The sequence below is a fragment of the Lagenorhynchus albirostris genome, chromosome 14 (genome assembly GCF_949774975.1).
Source record: "Lagenorhynchus albirostris chromosome 14, mLagAlb1.1, whole genome shotgun sequence".
Lineage (NCBI taxonomy): Eukaryota > Metazoa > Chordata > Mammalia > Artiodactyla > Delphinidae > Lagenorhynchus > Lagenorhynchus albirostris.
The window spans coordinates 63,295,772-63,317,967 of NC_083108.1; the positions used below are offsets into that span (position 1 = coordinate 63,295,772).

General features: G+C 55.6%; 1 protein-coding gene across 1 annotated transcript; it reads right to left on the reverse strand.

Moving 5' to 3' along the window:
- Positions 1-1,823: 1,823 nt before the first annotated feature.
- GGT5 (gamma-glutamyltransferase 5) lies at positions 1,824-20,911 on the reverse strand. The gene is given in 16 exon segments (XM_060121660.1): positions 1,824-2,216; positions 2,218-2,591; positions 4,092-4,170; positions 5,108-5,218; positions 5,353-5,471; positions 5,611-5,717; positions 6,115-6,305; positions 6,613-6,749; positions 7,601-7,747; positions 8,267-8,424; positions 8,981-9,176; positions 9,690-9,785; positions 10,088-10,218; positions 19,924-20,100; positions 20,433-20,531; positions 20,782-20,911. Coding segments are annotated over 16 exon segments (2,256 nt in total). The 5' UTR covers positions 20,793-20,911; the 3' UTR covers positions 1,824-2,093.
- Positions 20,912-22,196: the final 1,285 nt, after the last annotated feature.

The window sequence follows — 22,196 nt, forward strand, 5'->3', positions numbered from 1 at the left end:
ATGTTCCTCCGGGCTCTACACTGTGGCGGCTTAACTGGCAAGACAGGCCTCTGATCCTAACGGCAGGACACACTCGCCTGGGAAACTTTCCAGAAGGGCATTTGAGATAGACCAGTGTTCCTGCCACGTTCTCAGTTTTTTTGTGTGATCACTGACATGTCTAGACCTTTGCTCTTCCTTGGACCCGTTTGTCATTTATACTTAAGCTTGCCAGATTTAGCAAGTAAAAATAAAGCCTGCCCAATTAAATCTGAATTTCAGATAAGTGCCAATGTTTTTAGTATGTGTTAAGTATCGCAATTCTACTTACATCATCCTAGAAAGTAATTTATTTTGTCAAGTTTCCAAAGTTATTTTTATTAAAATGAGTAATCTTTTCTAGTACTTCTAACTTCCTCTATAGCTTAGGTTATTTCCCCGTTCTCATTTCTTTTTTGTGTGTATTTACACGTCCTTCATTTTTACTAATTGGGTAGCTAATAGCTTATATATCTTTTTCAAAGATCTGTTCTTCTGACTTCAAGTTTATCAATTTCTGCTTCAGTTGTTACTAAATTCTTCCTCTTGCCTTCCTTACTGTTCTGGTTGTTCTTTTACTAACTTGGTATGCTAGATATTTTGTTTTGATTATTATTAATGTAACTATTTAAGGCAATATATTTTCCTCTGAGCCCTGCTTTAGCTATATTCTGTGGGGGCTGATCTGTATTGATGTGAATGTTATTTTGAAGATACCGCTTTGATTTCCTCTGTGTAACAAGATGTTTAAAGAGGCTGTAAGAGTCGCTAACTGGGCTGGGAATGCATCTTGGTTGGCATTACTTGTGGTCCAAGAGGGATGTGGGCAGGGGCCAGGCAAGTAACCTAGGGTGGGATGAGCAGGGAGCAAGAGGAATGGGCTTCCTCCGGGGCCCCCAGAAGCCAAGGAGGGCTCTGTGTGGCCTCATGGCAGGATCAGGTATGCATTTTCCAAGGCTCATCACTGTCACGAGTAGGGAGTGGATCGAGGCTGTGGCAGCGGCAAGGAGGCAGAAAGGGACGAAGGGATGGAACCAAGGCCAAGCCACGCATATGGAGGGAGAAGACTGGGTGACTATCATGGAGGGGGGAGAGGGGGGCACCAGAGAACTTCCGGCTGCCTCAGAGCTGGCTTCTGGTTGGGTGTATTGAGTCCGAGGTGCCCGTGGATCCCAGGTGCTCTGGAGGTGGGCGGGTGAGTGGGTACGTGAGTCTGATGGTCCAGAAACCTGGGCTAGAGCCTGGGCGGGGACCCATCAGTTCACAAGTGGTAACTGAGGCTCCAGGGGACAGTGAGGGTCCCAGGGATGGCAGAGGGTGAGTCAGGAGTGCAGGGACACCGTTCTCATGCTCTGGGGATGCAGCTGGGAGGCACTGCGGCGAGGGTGTCTGTTGTCTGAAGGCCCTCGGTGTGTAGTGCTCTGTCCCAGCAGGCACAGGAGCAACACCCAGCCCGTCCTGTGCGGCTGAACTCCAGGCAGAATGGGAGGTGATGGATCTGTAGTGGCGCCCTTCCAGGCGGAGGTACACCCCTGTGGGATGTTTGGGGTGAAACAGGAACTCCCAATGCTCCCAGGACTCGGCATGGGGCAGGACCCCCCCAGGGAGGGTGGCGCACTCAGGAGCTGGCGGAGCCATCCACGGTGGCTGGGGGCTCGTGGGTCTCAATCGGGGGTAGTTTGGTGACTGGCTGTGGGGGTGGGGTGACCCTGCACCTAGCAAGGGGAGGCCAGGGCTGCTGCTCCACCGCCTACAGTGCGTGGACAGCACCCCCGCAAAGAATGACTCACCCAAAACATCAACAGTGCTGAGGGTGAGAACATGTTGGAGTTGGGGGCTGGGGAGGGCTTAGGTCTCGCTTCCTCCAGCCTCTTCCTGGCACGGAGGACAAGCTCCAGGACGGGCCTGGGCCAAGGGCCCCCAGGAGCCAGGGACAGGTGCCCCCAGGCCACACCCCTGCCTTCCTCCCAACGGCGTGTGCGGAGCCCCAGCAAGTGTCCAGGGGTGGCCTGGAGAAGGCCCAGCCCGTGTCTGGTTTCCCTGGCTCCGTGGTGGTGTGTGTGGAGGGCTGCAGCTCACTGCACGTGCTTTCTGAAGGTCCCCTCCCCACCTCGACCCTGAATCAGGCGTGGTGCAGCCTTTTCTTTAATCTTGGACTGGAAGATACACAGGTGGGGAATGGGGTTTCGGGGAGCGGGGGGCCCAGTCCTGGGTGAGAGGCCTGGGGAGGTTGGAGGGGTCAGGGCAGGGCCACAGGGGCTCTGGGAGGGCAGGGCTCGGCCCCCACAGCCGTCCATCTGCTGGGCTGTCCCCACCTCTTGAAGCCCCAGGCTGACCGTCCAGCCAAGGGGTCCAGATTCTGCCGGACCAGGCTAGCCTGGACGTGTGCTGGGTGGGATCCCAGCTCTGGGGAGGGAGCAGCCTCTTTAGTAGCCTGAGGGCTCCCCACCCTTCCTGGGGTCCGCTGCGGCGTACACGCAGGCCCCGTCCTGGGACACGGCCTGGACCACGTTCAGGAAAACGGGCCTCTCGGTCTGGCTCTGGCCCCGGTACTGGAGCCCCTTCTTCACCTCCTGGAGAGGAGAGAAGGCTGGTCATGGAGGGGCTGGGACCCGGGCAGGGAGCTGAGGACCCTGGCCGAGGAGGCAGGACTGGCAGGGGCGGTCTGGGAGAGGACGGAGGGGCGCTGGACGCAGCCTTGTCTGCAGGCATGGAGTCTACGGCCTCCCACTCCAAAGGCCCCAGAGGAGAAGCCTGGGCTCCAGGGGATACGATAGGAGGACATCGCCTGGACTAGAAGGAAGCTGAGATGCAGGTTCACTTCTGTCCTGGATCAAGGACACCAGGGGCCTCAACGTGACAACCAAGGAGTCCAAGGGCTTCTGTGGAGAAGATAGCTTTCAACGTTTTGAGGACCTTGAAAGCAAAGTCTTCTAGAAGGCAGAGCTTGGGCCCTTTGGAGTCCCAGGTCACCCCTACATAAGAAAGGCCCAGCTCAACATCTGGCTCCTGCCCTGGACAGGAGGAATGGCCCTGGTGCCAGCATTTAGGACCTGCCGTCTCAACACCAGCATGAGAAGACGTGGGTCCCAGACTCTCCAGGGCGCCGCCCCGCTGGTGGAGGAGTCAGCTAGAGGCTTCTGAACACCCATGAGTCCAAGGACATGGACCCCAGGCCACAGGCACCAGCGGTCCCCAAGGGTGAGGCACTACGAGCACGGGCTGTAAAGGCTCAGGTCTGAGACGGTGAGTGTGTGGAATTGGAGGGCGTCAGGGCCCAGGTGTTGGTGTCTGAGCGCCCGAGTACCTTGCCTCGGGGCCTGGTCCCCACACTTGCCAGTCTGTGGCTCTTCACACAGATCCTGGCACGTGGACACCTGTGTTACTCGGGCCCCGCATTCGCACTTAAGGTCAAGGACCCCCGCCCACCAGGGCCCTCAGTTCCAGGTGCCCTGCAGTCCCCAGGACCAGGGCCTCCAGGACCTGAGCCATGGGTACGGCGAGGTCTCCAGGCACTATGGCCTTGGGTGTGTCTCTGCCTGCCGTGCTAATTACCTAGTGTCCTTAGGTTGGAAGGCCCAGCTCCTCACAGCCCTGCAGTCCCCAGGACCAGGGCCTCCAGGACCTGAGCCATGGGTACGGCGAGGTCTCCAGGCACTATGGCCTTGGGTGTGTCTCTGCCTGCCGTGCTAATTACCTAGTGTCCTTAGGTTGGAAGGCCCAGCTCCTCACAGCCCTGCAGTCCCCAGGACCAGGGCCTCCAGGACCTGAGCCATGGGTACGGCGAGGTCTCCAGGCACTATGGCCTTGGGTGTGTCTCTGCCTGCCATGCTAATTACCTAGTGTCCTTAGGTTGGAAGGCCCAGCTCCTCACAGCCACAGCAGGACCTGTGGTCCTCGGAGACCATTCTTTAGCGTCGTAGTGGCCAAACTCCAAGGCCCTGAGGAACAAGGACCCTCCTGGCCTCAGGCCTGGGCCTTGGCTCTGAGGGCCCTTGGAAACTCAAGGTCTCCACCCAGTGCCTCAGGTGTTCTCCATGGGAGGTCCTGACCTGTGTGGCCAACACGCTAACCTTCCAGGGAGCTGAGGGCCGTGGGCTCGGGGTTCTCTGGATTCCAGGCTGTCAGGTCCAAATTCTCAGAGTTGAGGTCCTTGGAGAATGGTGTTCACAGAGTAAAGACCTTCAGTCAAGGTCAAGGAGAAGGGCCTAAGAGGATGAGTCCTGGGAGAGCATCAAGTCCTCCTGCCACGGGGAGGACCCAGGGAGGGAGGGAGGCTGGGAGGGAGGGCCTCGGACTCTGAGAGTTTGGGCCTGACGGGCTGAGGTCCTTAGTCTCCAGGCCCAAAGACCAAGGTTCTCAGGACTACACACCCCCTTGGACTCAAGGCCCCTCACTCTGTGGTCCTCAAAATTCCAAGGGCCCTGGGAGGCGGCCTTGAGACCAGAGAAGCTCATAACAGGAACGGCAGCTTTGATGACCTTGAACCCCAGCTGCTTGAATGGACCCTGGGCATGAAGTTTGGAGTCTTGAAAAGCTGCTAGTCCTTTAAAGTGGGTCCTAGTGAGGGCATCTGCCAGCCCAGAGACCTTCCAAGGAGGCCAGCCATCTGCCCAGGAGGAGGGGAGGGGCTGGGAGTCCCACAAGAGAATTCAGCTCCTGGGTCTGCTTGTGTGGGGAACCAAGAACCCAATGCCATTGGAGGGAAATCCCTCTGCAGACTCCCAGGAATAATAGACTCCTTGAGAAATAAACCCGCAGATAAAAGCTGCAGATCGCACAAGGAAGCAGATCACCATGAGGGAGGGTCCGAGAGGCCTCAGCCGGGGAAAGTAGCTTCCGGATAGAATGGCCCAGAAAGAGGAGGGACCAGGGTGCAGGGGAGCTCGTTCTGGGAGTCGTGTGAACAACACCCTGTCCCCTGCCGTGGAGACCAGCTGCCTGTTGCCTCCCCCATGGAGCTTCTCAACTCCTGGTGGCCCCCAGAGCCAAAGTGCACCGGGCACACTCAAAAGCTGAGGCCCCACCGGCGGCTCTGAAGGCAAGCGCTGAGGCGTCTGTCTAGCGGTCTCTCGGCCCACGGCCTCACCTGGCTGAAGCTGGGCTCGTACTCTACCCGGCCCTTGCTGTCCACGTGCAGGATGGGGGCTGCAATGGCAGCTTGCAGGTCAAGGCCCAGCCACAGCTTGTTCATGATGGCCTGTTTGGGGAGAGAAGGATGCAGGCAGGGAGGGAGGGAGGGGCACCAGCCACCCTCCCCAACCCCTCCCAGGACATGAGGACAACAGGGCCGCCCAGCAAGGGCACGTTCCATCCAGGAGCCCCCAGACTCACCTGGGCCACAGCAGAGATGATGAGCTCCCCGCCAGCCCCGCCGATCACCAGCTTCGACCCCTGGGCTGCGTTGACCAAGATGGAGGGGACCATGGATGAAGGGGGCCGCTCACCTGGAACTGGAGGCCGGACAGGTATCAGTGCAGCCTCGCTTCTGAGCCAGCGCCCCCCGGGGCCACCCCCTCCATCCCTGTCTCTGTGCTGGGCCTGCCCGGCCTTCCTGCCTTCCCTCCTCTCGCCCGGGGGCATTGTGCTCACCGGGAGGGGGGGTGACTCCGGAGCCCCGCCGGTGCCTCCAGCACAGGTCCAGGAGCTCGTTGTTGAGGAGGATGCCCGTGCGCGGTGAGTACACCATGGCTCCAAAGCTGTGGACAGAGGCAGAGCTGGGCGCAGGCCGTGGGCTCCCGACACACATGGGCTGCACCCCAGCGCTCCAGAAGCTCCTCGTTTTAGCAGCTGTCCTCCAGCATCCTGGAGCTGCTCTTCCCTCCCTGGCCCTGCCCCCAAATATCCACCTTGTCCCCCACCACGGCATCCTCCTGGTTGTAAGGCCCATCCTCATCCCGGCTCAGGGCCACCCCATCAGCAGCCTTTTCGGCCAGAGGTGTCAGGGTGTAGGACCCTTTTGACACAGGAGAGGGGAAAACAAGGTACCACTCGATGGACACAGCCAGGGAGGTGCTGGGAGGCCAGGCTGGGGGTGGAGGGCTGAGGTCTAGGGGGTGGAGTGGGGCCTGCCCGCCTGCCCCCGGCCCCACGTACGGCGTATTGATGGTGCTGGTGGCAGACACAGCGCTGCCATCCTCGCCCAGCACGGACACGTGGGCCGTGCCCATCCTGTGGCTCCAGGTCTCGGCCAGGCTGTAGTGGCTGAGCTGGTGGTCACCCCGGGTGTCGATCTGCTGGTGGATGTGCTGGGCCAGAGCCTCCCCCAGCAGGTCCTGGGAGGCGTTCTGGGGTGGGCAGACAGGTGACAGGGTCAGTGAGAGGCCAGGTGGTCCCCTAAGGGTGTCAGAGATGCAGCGCCACCACTGCCTTCCCGTACCTGCCCCTCCAGGGCTCCCTTCAGACTGCTGTACCCTCCCTGCTCTGGCCCACTGCCAGGCCATCCGGTTCTAGAACCAACCATGTACACATCCCTCCAGCCTCACCCGCCAGGCTCTCAGGGTCTGTGGATGGAGCACCCGTCGGCCTGACCCTCCCTTCGTGCTGAGCCCTGGGGCAGGGAAGGGGGCTCTCCACCAGCTCAGGGCACCTCACCTGGACCTCCGGGTGGCTTCGAGGGTCCCACAGCCGCCACTTCTGCCCCCTAGCAAACTTGAGCGTCTCCACGAGGTGATGGTACAAGTTCACCCTCCCCTCGGGCCTGGCCACTGACTCCGCGGAAAAGTTGAACCCTGGGGAGGGGGTGGGCGCAGGTGGGGGTCATCCTGTGTAGTGGGTCGAGAAAGATTTGTCCATGTCCTAATTCTCAGAACCTGTGAATACCTTATATGGAAAAAGAGTGAATATTACCTTGTATGGCAAATGTGTGATTAAATTAAGGATCTTGAGAGGAGCGGATTATCCTGGATTATCCGGGTGGGCGCTAAATGTAATTACACATATCCTTATAAAACAGACACAGAGAAGAGGGAGGCTGAAACTGCAGGGATGCAGCCACAAGCCTAGGAATGCTGGCAGACGCCAGAAGCTGGAAGAGGCAAAGAACAGATTCTCCCCCAGGCCCCCCGGAAGGAATGTGGCCCTGCAGACACCCTGATTTTACTTCTGGGCTCCAGAACTATGAGAGAATAAATTTCTGTTGTCTGAGCCACCAGGTTTTGGTAATTTGTGATACTTTGTTACGGCAGCCACAGGCTGCATCAGGCAGCCCCATCTCTGGACGCTGCCAGGATGCCTCCCGCACCCCGCAACCCCCTTGCAGGCTGCAGTAGGCTGGGCCTCAGCCCTAGCTGCACACAATGGACCGGCAGCTCACCACCTGCAGAGCCACTGCACCTGTGCCCTGCGCCGGGGTCACCTGGGGGCACTTAGTGGGTAGATGACGGCAGACTCTTCAGCAGAGCCCAGGCGTGGGCCACACCGGAGGCCAGCTCTAGAACGCACCGTCCTGGCCCACTCCTCAGCCCAGTCTTCAGCATCTGAGGAGGGGGCTGAGCTGGAGGAGGCAGTGGCTACCCAGAGCCTGGCTGGGCCTGGAATTCAGTTCACGGGCGCCAGACCCCCTGGCTCCTGGGGGCCTCACCTTTGAGCACATTGAGGACAAAGCTGAGAATCGCGCCCCCTGCAGGCGGTGGCGGTGAGTACAGGGTGTAGTCCCCCAGGGGCACCTCCAGGGCGTCCACCACCTCAGGCCGGAATGATGCCAGGTCCTGCGGGGTCAGCCGGCTCCCTGGGGTGAGACAGAGAACTCCATGTACAGACGGGGAAACGAGGTGCAGAGTGTCAGCCAGGGACCTTGGTTTACACAGTGGGGGCCCCCCTCGTTCCCTAGCCTTCTAGGCTCAGAGGGGTGGTGCTGGGCCTGTGGGCAGTGGCCTCAGGGCTGGGGGATGGGTGGACAGAGGCCAGGGACGGGCAGGTTGGAGGGGAGAGTGGGAGAAGGTGGGGGAGGTAAGCTGGCCTCTGAGAGACTGAGGGTGGCCAACTCCAGGCCCAGGAGCACCCCTGCAGCCACCGATAGCTCCCGTCTCGTGGCCCTAACCCTCAGGGTCCTGCTCCTCGGGGGCTTTGACTGCAAGGTCCCTGAGACCAGCAGTGGGCATGACTTGGGCAACAACCTCTCCAAGCCCTGGGAGCAGCTGGCCCCCTCTCAGGGCGAGGGGAGGGGAGGGCCGGACCCACCCTCAGCCCTGGCGCCCAGACCCCTCTTTCTCTGGCGGAACGGGGCTGTGGGGCCTCACGTGCTGACCTTCCTTGGCAACGTCCTCCAGCAACATCTGGCCCAGCCTCCCTGTGTAGAGGGCCTCTGCGCCTTCCGCAGCCACGGTCTCCAGGGTGGCGGCCAGCGCGGGCCAGGGGAGTGGGTCATGAGGACTCAGGGGTTCTGTCCCATTGAAGAAGAGCTGCCTGGGGGGTGGGGGGCAGCCTCAGGGTGAGGCCAGGTCCTGGAGGGCAGCCACACTTCTGCAGGGACCCTACAGGGAGGGAGTCCTGGTCCGGAGTCCTGAGGGGCTGTGGTGGACATGGGGGCAGATTCTCCAGGATTGGGTGGGGCTGACACCCCTCATGTCTCTCATCACCCAGGCCCAGGGAGGACACGCCCCCCACCACCACCACCACCACGCCAGCGTCCACCCAGGGCCTGACAGCCGGCATTCCTCCTGGTCAGTGGGCTGCCCGGGTGGGCGAGTGGGATGGCCAAAGCCCTCCTGCCAGCCCAGAGAGAGTGGGTTGGGGGGGGAGGGCAGGACCCAAATCTGCACCCTGGGAGCCCCATCACTTTGGCATAAACTGTCCCTGGCCTGAGCCCTCTGATGAGGTTCTGCCACGTGGAACCGGAGGTCTCTGAGCTGTGACATAGCTCAGTGACATATTGGCCAGCCAGGGCCCCGGCCCCCAGAAGGTTGATCCGCTGGCTGGAGGAGGAGCTGAGGAGGGGCCCTGGGCCCCCATCGGAGCTCACCTCAGGGACGATGCGTGCAGGGAAGGGCGCAGGTAGCTGCTATGCAGGAAGCGGCTGAGGATGCGGGGCACGCGGAGGCCCCCCCGGAGCAGCGCGATGGTGGGCCTGAAGAGCTGCGCCCAGGGCAGGTGGCCGTGGCGGTGGTGGGCCTCAGCGTAGCCACGGAGCTCCCCAGGCACCCCGATCCACTGGGCACCTGCACGGCACGGGGGTCATGCCCCTGCCCCTGGGCCGCCCCCCTTGGCCCCCGGGGGCTGTCACTCCACTCTTGGCTGCCTCGCCCCCCAGCCGTGGCAGCCAGAGCGAGCCTTCTGGAGCCCACCTGGGACCACGGCCCTCCCCCCTCACACTCCTGTGCCTCCCCATTTCCCTCTGCACAAAGTCCATGGCCAGGCCTGTGGGACCCAGAAAAACTGGCCCCATCCCCACCCCCCACCCCCAGCCCCCCAACCTGTCTCCACTGAACCCTCCGGGCCTTCAGCTGAGGTGGTCCCTCTGCTTGGATCGTCCCTCCCAACTCAGAGAGCCCTCCCCCGGGAAAACCCGGGGAGTCAGGACCTCCACAGGGGCTCCCCATCCCCAGCTGCCACCCCTCAGTGCCAGGGTGGTTCAGCTGTCCATCAGGGGCGCTGCCCCTTCAGGGTGGGGGCTTCTGGTCAGCCCCAGTGGTCTGGTGGGGTGGGAGCGGGTGGCCCCTCTAGGGCCTCACCTGTGCCCAGAGGCTGGGCCTGCTTGCACTGGTCCAGCAGACCTGGGACGTGGCTGGCGGGTACCGTCTCCCTGGCGTTGATGACCTCCACCTTCCCTGGAGTTGGGCAGGGCGTGTGGGGTGTCAGGGGCACCCCGGTGGCTGCCAGGCCTCACTGCACACCAACAGTCCCCCTCAGACAGCCCTGGCCCTGCTCTCGACCTCAGTTTCTCTCTCTACCATGAACTGGCCTCTGCGCTGGTTTAGGCTTTGCAGAGGTTGGGGGGCACCAAGAGACTCAGGAAGGGGCCTGGGTAGACAGGGCAGGTCGGCCACACTCTCAGGTGGTCTAAAAGGACCTCACTGTTAGCACCTGTGGACAAGCCCATCCTCCCCACGGGGGTCCCATATGGACTCACCTGTGGACGCATTGTAGATAGTGAAGATGACCCCTCCACCCAGGCCCATGCTCTGGGGGTTGACAACCCCGGTGCAGACCAGAGCCGCGATGGTGGCATCCACGGGTGAGCCGTGCTGCTGGAGGATGGCTCTAGGGAACACGGCACAGAGTAAGTGGCCTGGCTGCCCTGCCCTGGCCTCCTGACCTGGGCTGCTCTGCCAGCATTCACTGGGGAGTGGGGACAGCTGGGTGGTCTGCTTGCTGCCACCAAACCGCAGGTTAGTTTTGAGACCACACTGGGCTGCCGCCTCAAGTCCAGCCACTCACAGGTGTACAGCGCTCTACAGATTGCAAATTGTGACGCCATTTACACTGCCCCTGGCTGTATATAAGGTTCTTCTCAGTTTACAAAGTGCTCCAGCTGCCATTAGTCCCTAGGTCCTCCCAGCAGCAGTGGCTCATTTACAACAGGCAGAACCAGGCCCGGGCCAGCCCCTCCGTTCCTCCCGGCAGCGCTGGGAGCCTAGCCTGGCAGATGCCACTCCTCATCTCACTGGGGACACGCTGGCCCAACCCCTTCAAGACTGGATTTTTTCAAGTCACCCCGGGATCCTGCCCTGCCATCAGGGCTTAGGGCTTGGGCTGATGGGTTCCACAGCCCCTCCCAGGGCCCCACGGTCTGTGGGAATGTTCTCAGGCCTCAGTCTCCCCACCTGTCCATGGGCAGCGAGGGGTGAACCCTTCAGCTCCTAGGTGCTGGTCAGACTGGCCTGTGCCGAGGAAATGCCCGTCTCCCTGGGGCACAGCCTTGCACAGCTCACTGGGGGCTGCCTCTTCCCTCACAGCCAGGAATCCTCCCAGCACCTCAAGGTCACAGATGCGAAACCAAGGCCCGAAGAGGGGCTGGGCCTGGGTCCCCTTCCCCCACCACTGACCCCAGCACCTTCTCAGCTCAGGCACACTGATCCGACGACTCCATGCTGGGCTCACCCCTCCCCGGAGCCACGTATCCCTGCTCTGGGCCCACACGTGGGCACACATGGGGGCCACATGGACACAGGTAATCTTAGAATGGGAAAGAGGGCACAAAGACAGAAGTATGAAAGAACTAAGATTCTACATCCAGGCACAGAGAAACACACATTTTAATTAGAATAAAACACCATAAACAAAGAAAAAAGACAAACTGGAAAAAACTAATTTAAATTCCCATCACAAAGGCCGCATCTCACTTGACCTCGGAAGTGCTCTCCGCACTAGGCTTTCAGGACCCCCACCTACCACACTCCGGTTTTCCTCCCACCACCCCAACCTCAAGATGTTAGAAGCCCCAGGCTCAGTCCTCGGTCCTGGTACATCTGTGTCCTCCCCCAGATGAGCTGATCCAGGCTCAGGGCTTAAAATGCAACCTCTGTGCTGATGACCCCCAAATTTGATCTCCCCTAAACTCTAGGCACTTATCCCCAGCCATCCACAGGCTACCTCCCCTAGGCATCTAAGAGGTATTTCACTCTTGACATGACCTAAACTGCACTTTTTCCTTCCCTCCCACCTCTGCCCCCACAAACTGCTCCTTTGTTAGTCATCATGATCCTAGAAAAGGACACAACCATTCACCCTCAGGCTATAAACCTCAGAGTCATCCTTGATTGGTCACTTTCTTTCATCCCCATATCCAATGGCCAATCCTGCCTGTTAGTTATACCTCCAAAATACACCTAGATTCCAATCCTTTCTCATCACCTCCTCCACCACACCACCACCCTGGTCTAAGCCACCAGCATCTCTCACCTGGGTTACTGTAACAGTCTCCTATCTGGTCCCCTGCATCTGCCTTGCTCCCATAGGTTTTTTAAAAAATAATCTGTTAACATGTAAAGCAGACATCCTAGTAATGAAAGACTAAACAATTCAGACCAAACTTCCACAGACAACTAGAAAAGCCAGACAAATAGAAAACATCTGCTCAAAGGTGTCAGAAGCAGGAGAGAAATACAGGCCTCCGAGTGAGAGGAGCCTGGCTTTTGGAGCCGCTTTTCCCCTCCAGACGACTGCCAGTCCTGGAAGAGGAGGCTGAACGGCCAAGCAGGGCTTCTGACATCCTCAGAAGAGGATCTTGCTGTGGTTTATGTCAAAGAGTGTTTTTCCTCTAAGTTTTTTTTTTTTTTTTTTTTTGTGGTACGCGGGCCTCTCACTGTTGTGGCCCCCACCCCGCCCCCCGTTGCGGAGCACAGGCTCCGGACGCGCAGGCTCAGCAGCCATGGCTCACGGGCGCAGCCGCTCCGTGGGATCTTCCCAGACCGGAGCACGAACCCGTGTCCCCTGCATTGGCAGGCGGACTCTCAACCACTGTGCCACCAGGGAAGCCTGTTCCTCTAAGAGTTTTATAGTGTCTGGTCTTACATTTAAGTCTTTAATCCATTTGGAGTTTATTTTTGTGTGTGATGTTAGGTAGTGTTCTAATTTCATTCTTTTACATGTAGTTGTCCAGTTTTCCCAGCACCACTTATTGAAGCGGCTGTCTTTTCTCCATTGTATGTTCTTGCCTTCTTTGTCATAAATTAGGTGCCCATATGTGTGTGGGTTTATCTCTGGGCATTCTATACTGTACCACTGATGTATATTTCTGTTTTTGTGCCAGTACCATACTGTCTTGATTACTGTAGCTTTGTGGTATGGTTTGAAGTCGGGACGCCTGATTCCTCCAAATCCGTTTTTCTTCCTCAAGATTGCTTTGGCTATTCGGGGTCTTTTGTGTTTCCATACGAATTGTAAGATTTTTTGTTCTAATTCTGTGAAGAATGCCATTGGTAGTTGTTAGGGATTGCATTGAATCTGTAGATTGCTTTGGGTAGTATAGTCATTTTCACAATATTGATTCTTCCAATCCAAGAACATGGTATATTTCTCCATCTGTTTATGTCATCTTTGATTTCTTTCATCAGTGTTTTATAGTTTTGTGAGTACAAGTCTTTGGCCCTAGGCAGGTTTATTCCTGGGTATTATATGTTTTTGCAATGGTAAATGGGAGTGTTTCCTTAATTTCTCTTCCTAATTTTTCATTGTTGGTGTATAGGAACACCAGAGATTTCTGTGCATATAGGCCTCAAATTATTTCTAAACAGTTTTAACAATCTTTATACACGCTCGTTAGTGCTCAATTAAAAAGGACTAAGCTGGGGCTTCCCTGGTGGCGCAGTGGTTGAGAGTCCGCCTGCCAATGCAGGGGACGCGGGTTTGTGCCCTGGTCCAGGAGGATCCCACATGCCATGGAGCGGCTAGGCCTGTGAGCCATGGCTGCTGAGCCTGCGCATCCGGAAGCCTGTGCTCCGCAATGGGAGAGGCCACAACAGTGAGAGGCCCGCACGTACCGCAAAAAAAAAAAAAAAAAAAGATTAATATAATTATAACCATTATAACAAACATATAAACCTTTCTCAGTATCAAAAAGTATATCAGAAAGAGAAAATAAGAGATATAGTTTGCAAAAAACAAATAATTTTAAAAGAAATAGAGAAAAAAGAAAAGAAAAAATATATATATATACACACATACACATATGCATTTGAAAAAAGAGAAAAGAAACACAGGAAAAATAAATCCAAAACAAATGAAAATGATTTCCTCTAAAAGAGAGAATAGGAACAGAATAAAGGTGATATGGATGAGAGTGAGACTTTTGAGAATACCTTTTTATACAGTTCTGACTTGTATTCAGAAGGAAAATTAAACAGAAAGAATGAAAAAGAAAACCCTAAAATTGAATTTTAATTGAAAAAAACTAAGCTAATAGTATATTGAACTGTTAACATAATCACACAGGAAAAAGAACTTAATTAACTGCACATCTTTCATGGGATATATCTTAAGGACCAAAAAAACCTCTGCAAAGACATCTTGAATTTTCTCTAGTAGATTCATTGTTCATAGTGTATTGTTGAAGTAATTCTGAAACTTTTTTGTGAGTACCTGGGGATACAGCAAGTAAGTAAATATATGGACATTGCTGGGAACTTCTCATAGTTGCAGAGACAAGATGGGATGGAGGAAGATGCAGAAGACCCCATCATAGTGGATTTGAACTGGAGGTGTCAGAGATTTTACATTTTTTCTTGTTCTATGCACTGATACTACCTAGAAGCAATGGCATCCCAATAATAATGAACCCTCTTAGCATCCAGATTTTCATTTCTAAAATACCATTCTCTACCAATTCCTGATTTCAGGTCTGAGGGAATATACAAATAGATCCTGGAACATTTTGTGTACAAGTCAAGAAAATTCTCTAAGACTGATGGATTCTTGTAAAAGAACATAGATGCTGGCTTAAAGGGGCTCTCACTGGTCAAATTTGTGACAATTTGAGCATCAGAAAGAGTAAGTGATGGATTATAACATAGTGAACTAAAATAATCCATGAGTCAATAGTAATACTCAAGAATATCTGGGTTGGGGAAGGGGGATCTTTTTTACAGAAGAATGTCGGCAATGAGTGGTGAAGAAATGACTAGTTTAGAAATCGCCTTTTTGCAAACACAAATGTATCTGTTGAGACGATGATAAAAATCGATGCTAAAACATGGGATAAATGTTGTTTGAGAAAAGGATATTCGCCTGGTCTCAAAGTATCAAACCCTATGTTACTAATTTAATAGGGAAATGGTACCCCGTACAATGGAGAGATCTGGAAGACACCACCTTTATGAAGTGATCCAACTTGGCATCACAATGATGAGAGGGTCTGACATTGTGTTCCCTCTTGTGTGATACAACGGGAAGGCAAAATACCTATCTTATATTGTGTTTAACCTGAATCTGATCGTAAATAAATTATAAAAACAAACCAAGATTGTAAAGAAAGACTGATACAACTGAACCGACTTCTTTAATGTCACAGAATATCAACTTTTTTTTTTTTTTAAAGCAGGGGATTATTCTAGATTAAAGAAGACTAGAGAAACATGACAATCACTGGATACTGGATCTAAAAAGAAAGATGGGTTGGGGGTGGGGGTGGGATGAATTGGGAGATTGGGATTGACATAAACACTAATATGTATGAAATAGATAACTAATAAGAACCTGCTGTATAAAAAAATGAAATAAAATTCAAATTAAAAGATGAAAGAAAAAGAAAAGAAAGAAAGAAAGAAAAAGAAAGGAAGAAAGAAAGAAAAAGAAAGAAAAGAAAGAACAAGAAAGAAAGAAAGAAAGAAAGAGAAAGAAAGAAAGATTGGGTCAATTGGAAAATTTTTGAATTGGACTAGGTATTAGGTACTATAATTTTACCAAGGTTAAATTTCTTGAGTGTGATAATGGTATTAAGGTTATATAGGAGAATAATCTTATTCTTAATAGATACATGTTTGAAATATTTAGGGATAAAGTGTCATGATAAATGCAACTTATTTTCCAAATATGTGGAAAGATAGATATATGGAGAGAGAGTGAGAGAGCACGAGAAAGAGACAGAGAGACAATGTGGCAAAGTATGAACAACTGGTGAATCTAAGTGAAGTGTATATGGGTATTCTGTCCATTTTTCTGTGGGTGTAAAACTTTTTCAAAATAAAAATATGAACATTTAGGGGAAGAACAATAAAAAAACTCGTGGAATGCAGCTAAGCCAAACTTTGAGGGAAAATTATAGCTTTAAGTGCATGTACTAGAAAAGACTTTAAAGATCAATCATCTATGTATCCACCTTATAATTTGTTTTTCCCAAAATGTATCTCAAGATGAATATTTTTTAAAAAGCAACTTAAACTCAATGGAAGGAGGAGAAAAGAGCCAAGATAAAAGTAGAAACTAATGAAAGAGGAAATAAATGAATCATAAAGAAAATCAACAAAGCCAAAAGTTGATTCTTCCAAAATACAATAAAATTGATAAAACCCTTATCAAGAATGATAAGAGAAAACGCTAGTTACCAATATCAAGAATGAAAAACGGGGGCTTCCCTGGTGGCGCAGTAGTTGAGAATCTTCCTGCTAATGCAGGGGACACGGGTTTGAGCCCTGGTCTGGGAGGATCCCACATGCTGCGTCGCAACTAGGCCCGTGAGCCACAACTACTGAGCCTGCGCGTCTGGAGCCTGTGCTCCGCAACGAGAGGCCGCGATAGTGAGAGGCCCGCGCACGGCGATGAAGAGTGGCCCCCGCTTGCCACAACTAGAGAAGGCCCTCGCACAGAAACTAAGACCCAACACAGCAAAAATAAATTAATTAATTAATAAACTACCCCCAACATCTTCTAAAAAAAAAAAAAGAAAAAGGGGCCTCATTACAGACTCTGGACATTAAGAGGATAATAATGAGAGGACGTTATAAACAATTATATGCCAACACATGACAACTTGCACAAACTGGACAAATTCCTTGGAAAGAACTTACCAAAACTGACTCAAGAAAAAATAAAAACTTGAAAGTCTTATACTTGTTAAAGAAACAGAATCTGTTATTTGAAACCTTCACATGCACACAAAGAACTCAGGCTCAGAAGATTAACCAGTAAATTCTTCCAAACGTTTAAGGAGGAAATAACACCAATCTTAGGAACAAGAAACAACAACAACACAAAACCTATTCTTGCAGACTATGGAAAAGGAGAGGACATTTCCTAGCTCTTTTTATGAGACCAGTGTAACCTTGACACCAACACCTGACAAGGACATGAGAAGAAAGGAAAATTACAGACCAGTACCTCTCATGAATATGAAGAAAAAAATCCTAAACAAAATATTAGCAATTCAAACTTAGGGATAAATAAAAATGATATTAAATCATGAACAAGCTGTGCTCCTTCCAGGAATGCAAGGGCAGTTTAACATTTATTGCATTTTTTTCTTTTTTGGCCGTGACACCCGCGGCATGTGAGATTTTAGTTCCCCATCCAGGGATCGAACCCACGCCCTCTGCATTGCAAGTGTGGAGCCTTAACCACTGGACTGCCAGGGAAGTCCCACTGCACTTTTTTAAAGGGAGAAAAATCATTTGATTGTCTTGATAATGCAGAAAATGCATTTGATATACATTTGACAGAAAGATGGGCAAAAGATTTTAACAGAAATTTCACAGACGAGGATACCCACAATGACCAATAATCACTTCCAATCCCTCAGCATTAGGTGTGGAGTTATTGTCTATCTCCCCCCACTACGAAGGCAAGAGCCTCGACCATCTGGTTACCACTATGACTCCAGGACAATGGCTGGCAGGTGGCAGGTGCTGCAGGTAGCCAAGCATCACACACCTTCACGCATCCACGATGCCCGCCAACATGTACCACGAACACGGTCATGTCAACAGGCAGGATGGTATGCGCTCGGGGCCACCTGGGTTGGGGTTCCTACTCACCAGGCACGTGCCTCACCCTCCCTGAGCCTGGGTCTCCTCAGCTGTGAAGGGGCCAGTTGTGGCCAGCAGAGAGCTGCGGTGCAGAGCAGTCACACTTCTCTCACCTGCCTGTCCCCAAGGAGCTGGAAGGCTGCTGTCACATACACACTCGGACACGCACGCTCACACGTGTGTATGCATGATGCCCAGGTATACAGGCTGTTTCCTCCTGAACCCCAGAGGGTTGGAAGTGCAGTAATTTCCCGGTGAGCCAACCGGGAGTCCAGAGAGCCACTAGGGTCACAAGGGCTGGGAGGGGAGGAAGGGTGACATCACACCATAATCCCGTGAGCCTTCCCCACAGCAGGGTCCCCTGTTGAGATGCCGACCACATCCAGACCAAGCCACTGTTACAACAGGCCAGGGACACCTCCTCTGGGCTGCGTGCGCTCCGTGACAGAGGTGCCAACACGAGCCCCACTTCACAGGTGGGGAAACCGAGGCTTGTCCAGAGTCCCCATTCTCCTCTGCACCCAGGGCATGACCCACAGGCCGACTCCTGAATGGGTCTGAAGCAGCTGACGAGACCCAACCTGCGGGGCCCAGCCCCTCCCTACCCCTGACTCCAGGGCCCCACAGGACAAGCACCCTGGGCCCCCCGCCGGCTCCCTCTACAACTACCCACATGGCCACTGAAGCTCTGGCCTTTACGATCCGAGCCCAGGGGCTGGGCAGGCTGGAATCCTGGGCGGAGGGTGGGGACCCTGGGAAGACTCCACCCTCCAACAACCCCGGAGAGATTCCCCCTCTGCAGGGGCAGCAGAGCAGGACAGTCCCAGCTGGGCCCGCTCATGCTGTGACACCCAGCTGGTCCCTTCTGTGCAGGCCTAGTTTCCTCTAAGTCAAGTGGAACTATGAACCCTCCGCTCAGGATCCTGTGTGGCGTTTCCGAGTGATCACAGCAGACAGACATCACAGAGCCTAAAAATCACCACTAACCCTGGTCTCCCTAGAAGGCAAGCACTCACGTGGAGCCTTGGAACTCCCAGTTTGAACATGAGCCTAACACACTGGCATCACGCAGGATGGGACGGGCCTCGTTGTCACCGTGCTTCTATCGTGTGTACACTAGGCTCGGAGCCGGATCCTCCCCCAGGGGCTCTGGCTGCTGCAGGAGTCCCAGCCCCACTGAGAGAACCCAGTGCTCACAGGGTGGAAGGAGGTGGGGTCTAGGAGGCCCTTGCAGGATCTCCCCAGCCCTGCCAGATCGTGTGAGCCTCTGTCCCACAGCAGCTGTGGCAGCTCCAGGCTCTCTCCCACCCCTGGTTTCTTAGAACAAGAACAGGAAGTGGAACGCCGAGGACATGAAACACTTGGGGGGAACCACATCTGCTCACCTCACCAGCGAGGGTTGCAGAGCAGAGACCCCAACCCCCGGCCCTCCAAAACCCCCAACAAAGACTTGGGGAGACACAACAGGCCCGGAACCCCCTCGCAGATCCGTGGCAGCAGCCCCCCACCCCTGGGGGCCGCGTCCCCATCAGTGGTCTCTGGGTCTGAAGCCCCAACTTGTTTGCATCCTTGCAAATATGGGCTCAGGGGGCGCAGCGCCTCTGCAGTTCTCAGAGCATTGAGAGGGGTCATTCCCCTCCCGGCCCCTGGGAGCCCTCTGGGAAGACCAAGCAGTCTGCCCCCAACTTGTCCCTGTCATCCTAGAGGGAGCCCTGAGGGAGGGACAAGTCCTCTTTGGTTCACAAAGCACTCCTGATTCTGACAACGGCCCTTGAGTCAGATATTCCGGGAAGCAGACTGAGCCGGCAGGGAGGGGGCTGCTAGCCCAGGCTCCCACAAGCCCAGAGTGGGGCAGGGGCCAAGAGGGGTGTCCTGCGCATCCTGTCATGGCAGGCAGCGGAAGCCTCCCGTGGGCTGGGCTTCCTGGAAGAGCGTTGGGAAACATCAGTTGGGGCCCCTCTCCACAGCCCCCCTGCCCCGGCCCACCGAACATCAGTCACTCTGCCTGCCACTGGCCTGGCCCCAAGCCTTGACACGCAGAGGGGAGGCCGCAGGGGACATGATGCCATCAGAGGCCAGTTTTCCAGGGCCAGGAGGGGAGCCTGGTCCCGGCAGGCAGTCCTCACATATGGAGCCCCTGAACCCCCTCACCCATGTCCCTGGGGAAAGACCCCAGCCTTGGAAAACTGCCAGGGCTTCTCTGAAGGGGCCGGGACCAGACAAGCAACACTGTAGCAGTGCCCTCGCTGGGCCTCCCAAGCCCCGGAGCTAGGACCAGCCTCACACACCACCTCTGCTCTGCCCACACTGTTGTTACCCTGTGCACACCTGCTACCTGGCCTGTGCAAGGGCCCTGAGGCTGCTTCCTTACTGGAGCCCAAACCCACACGACCCCCACATGCCAACATGCACACACGTGTGCCTTCTCCACACTCTCACCACTGGTCACAAAGTCTCCGGGAGGGGTCAGCGCCAAGGGCCACCCAGTTCCCACCCACTTCCTACTCACCGTCCAATGTCCGAGCAGATCTTAGAGTCCGCAGCAACCGCAGCATGGGCAAAGGCCTGGGGGCCACAGTGGACACGGTGCCAAGAGACGACCACGATAGGCACGATGATGGCCAGCGCCAACCCCAGCCCCAGCAGGACCATGCTGACCGTGGCTCCGTGTCCCTGGGCCATGGCTCTGTGGCCCAGGGGGAGAGAGGAGGTAAGTGGGGACACACACCAGGGGGCGGAGAGATACAGAGAGACAGGTGGATGAATGGACAAGATGAGCAGATGGGCTCACAGATGATGGGACAGATGGACAAATAGACTGGAGCCAGAGACAAACAAAATGGATTGACAGCCAGATGGCTGGACAGAGAAGGAAGGTCAGATGGACAAGTGGACAGAGTCAGGATTACAGATAGATAGACAGACAGGTTTCCAGGAGAACAGCGGGCAGCCAGGCGGACAGGTGGGAATGCGGACGGGCGGCTGGCAGCAGGGCTGCTGCCTTCCTCCAGCGCCCACCTCAGAGGCGGAGCTGGCCACCCGCCTGGACTTCCAGTTTTCAGCCCGTCTTGGCCCTGGCAAGACGCCAGGCAGCAGGGCGTCTGTGGGGAGTTTTTCCTGCCAGAGAGGAGTCAGTGGCTGCCGTTAACTCCCTCACTGCTGTTCCCACTGCTTGTCCCCTGAAAGCCTCGGTACAATCACCCCTCCCACCGGTTGCCAACGCCCAGGGCTACCCTGTCCTGTCCTGTGTGCGTGAGGACTTTGTGCCTGCTTGGCTTCCCGGGGGAAGCTGGGGTGCAGGGCTCCCAGGACCCTCCCCTGGATCAGGCTCAGTGGGGCAGGGGGCCAGGGCAGAACCCCAACTCACCTCCTCTTCATGGGGCCCCGCCCAGCCGCAGCTCACCGCAGCATCCTCAGAGCCAGAGGACACTGGGGCTAAAGGGGACCAGAGGCAGACACAGGGGGACCCAAGGCAATGTCAATCAGGACCCGAGTTCAAGTCCCAGCTCAGCTGAAGCCAGGGCAGGGGGGTGGCCAGGGGTGACCAAGAGGGGACTTGGCTTCCCTGCCTGCTCAGGGGAGGCGACTGGAACACCAAATACCCAGGACAAGACTTCTGTGTGGGGAATGAAGACAGGGCCTGCGTCCAGCCCTTGGCACACAGTGCCCACCGGACTGTCCACCCCCGGGGCCTGCTGTCCCAGAAATGCCACTGGGCCTCAGGGAGCGGGCTTCCCTTCCACCTGCATCTCTGCCCATCCCTGGTGGAATGTCTGCTTCCCTCTTCCTGAGCTGACAGCACCTCCTCTCCTGGGGGCACCGGCCTGCACCCTACCCTGCCCAAGCCTCAGGGTGCCCAGCTGGGAGGTGGCTGGGAGAGTGGGGGCTCCCCGAGGTGCCCCCTTTGACGAGACTCAGCAAGGCCCAGGGTGCAGGGGCTGGACTCCCACCCCCAGAGCCCGCACATTCTCCCAGCTTCCTTTCCAGCTGAGCTTGCCCTCCCCAGGTCTCTTTACCCCTTCTGGCACAGCAGAGAAACTGAGGCACGTGCCCGCACTGCCACAGAGCCTGCCAGGCCCCCCTGTCCGAAGCCCCTGCCAGCCTGATCTGGAGGGGCTACTGGGGCACCCTTGGGGGGTGGGGAGGGCTGCGGTCACCTCCCACCACCCCCACCGGACCCCCAAACCATAGTGACATTGCTCAACCAGGAACCAGAGTGCATTCCTGGGCCAGGGCCAGCCCGGGAGGCAGAGGAAGCAGGGACAGGGAGGTCAGCGGGGTCAGGGTGGAACAATGCCCCCTCTCCCCAACCTTCCTGGTCAGGCAGAGGCCAGGATGCAGGGACTGCTAGAGCGAAGGCCCAGGGAAGGAACAGGCATTGTGCTGGGCTGGCCAGAAGTACGATCAGGGAGGCACAGCCAGAAAGGGCCCTGTGTCCAGGGGCACAGGGCATCTGTGTCCAGGAGATGAGGGGCGGGAAAGAGAGGGGAAGCCAAGTCTCCAGGCCCCAGGGGGGAGCTGAACCCCATAACGGCTGGGGAACTGGGGTGCACCCCGTCCACGTGCTGGGGCCCAGGGAGTTCCAGGCCAGCCCCCACCTCCGCTGGAGCAAGGCCCACCCCTCAGGCCTCAGTCTTCTCCCCTTCCCTCTGGGGCTAAAATGAGGGCTGAGGAGAGACCTGCCCACCCCACCAGCTCAGCCTCCATCTTGTCCCCCCATCCCCCAGGGACCCCAAAGATGCCACCCTCCAGGGCTCAAGGCTCAGACGTGGGGGCACTCTG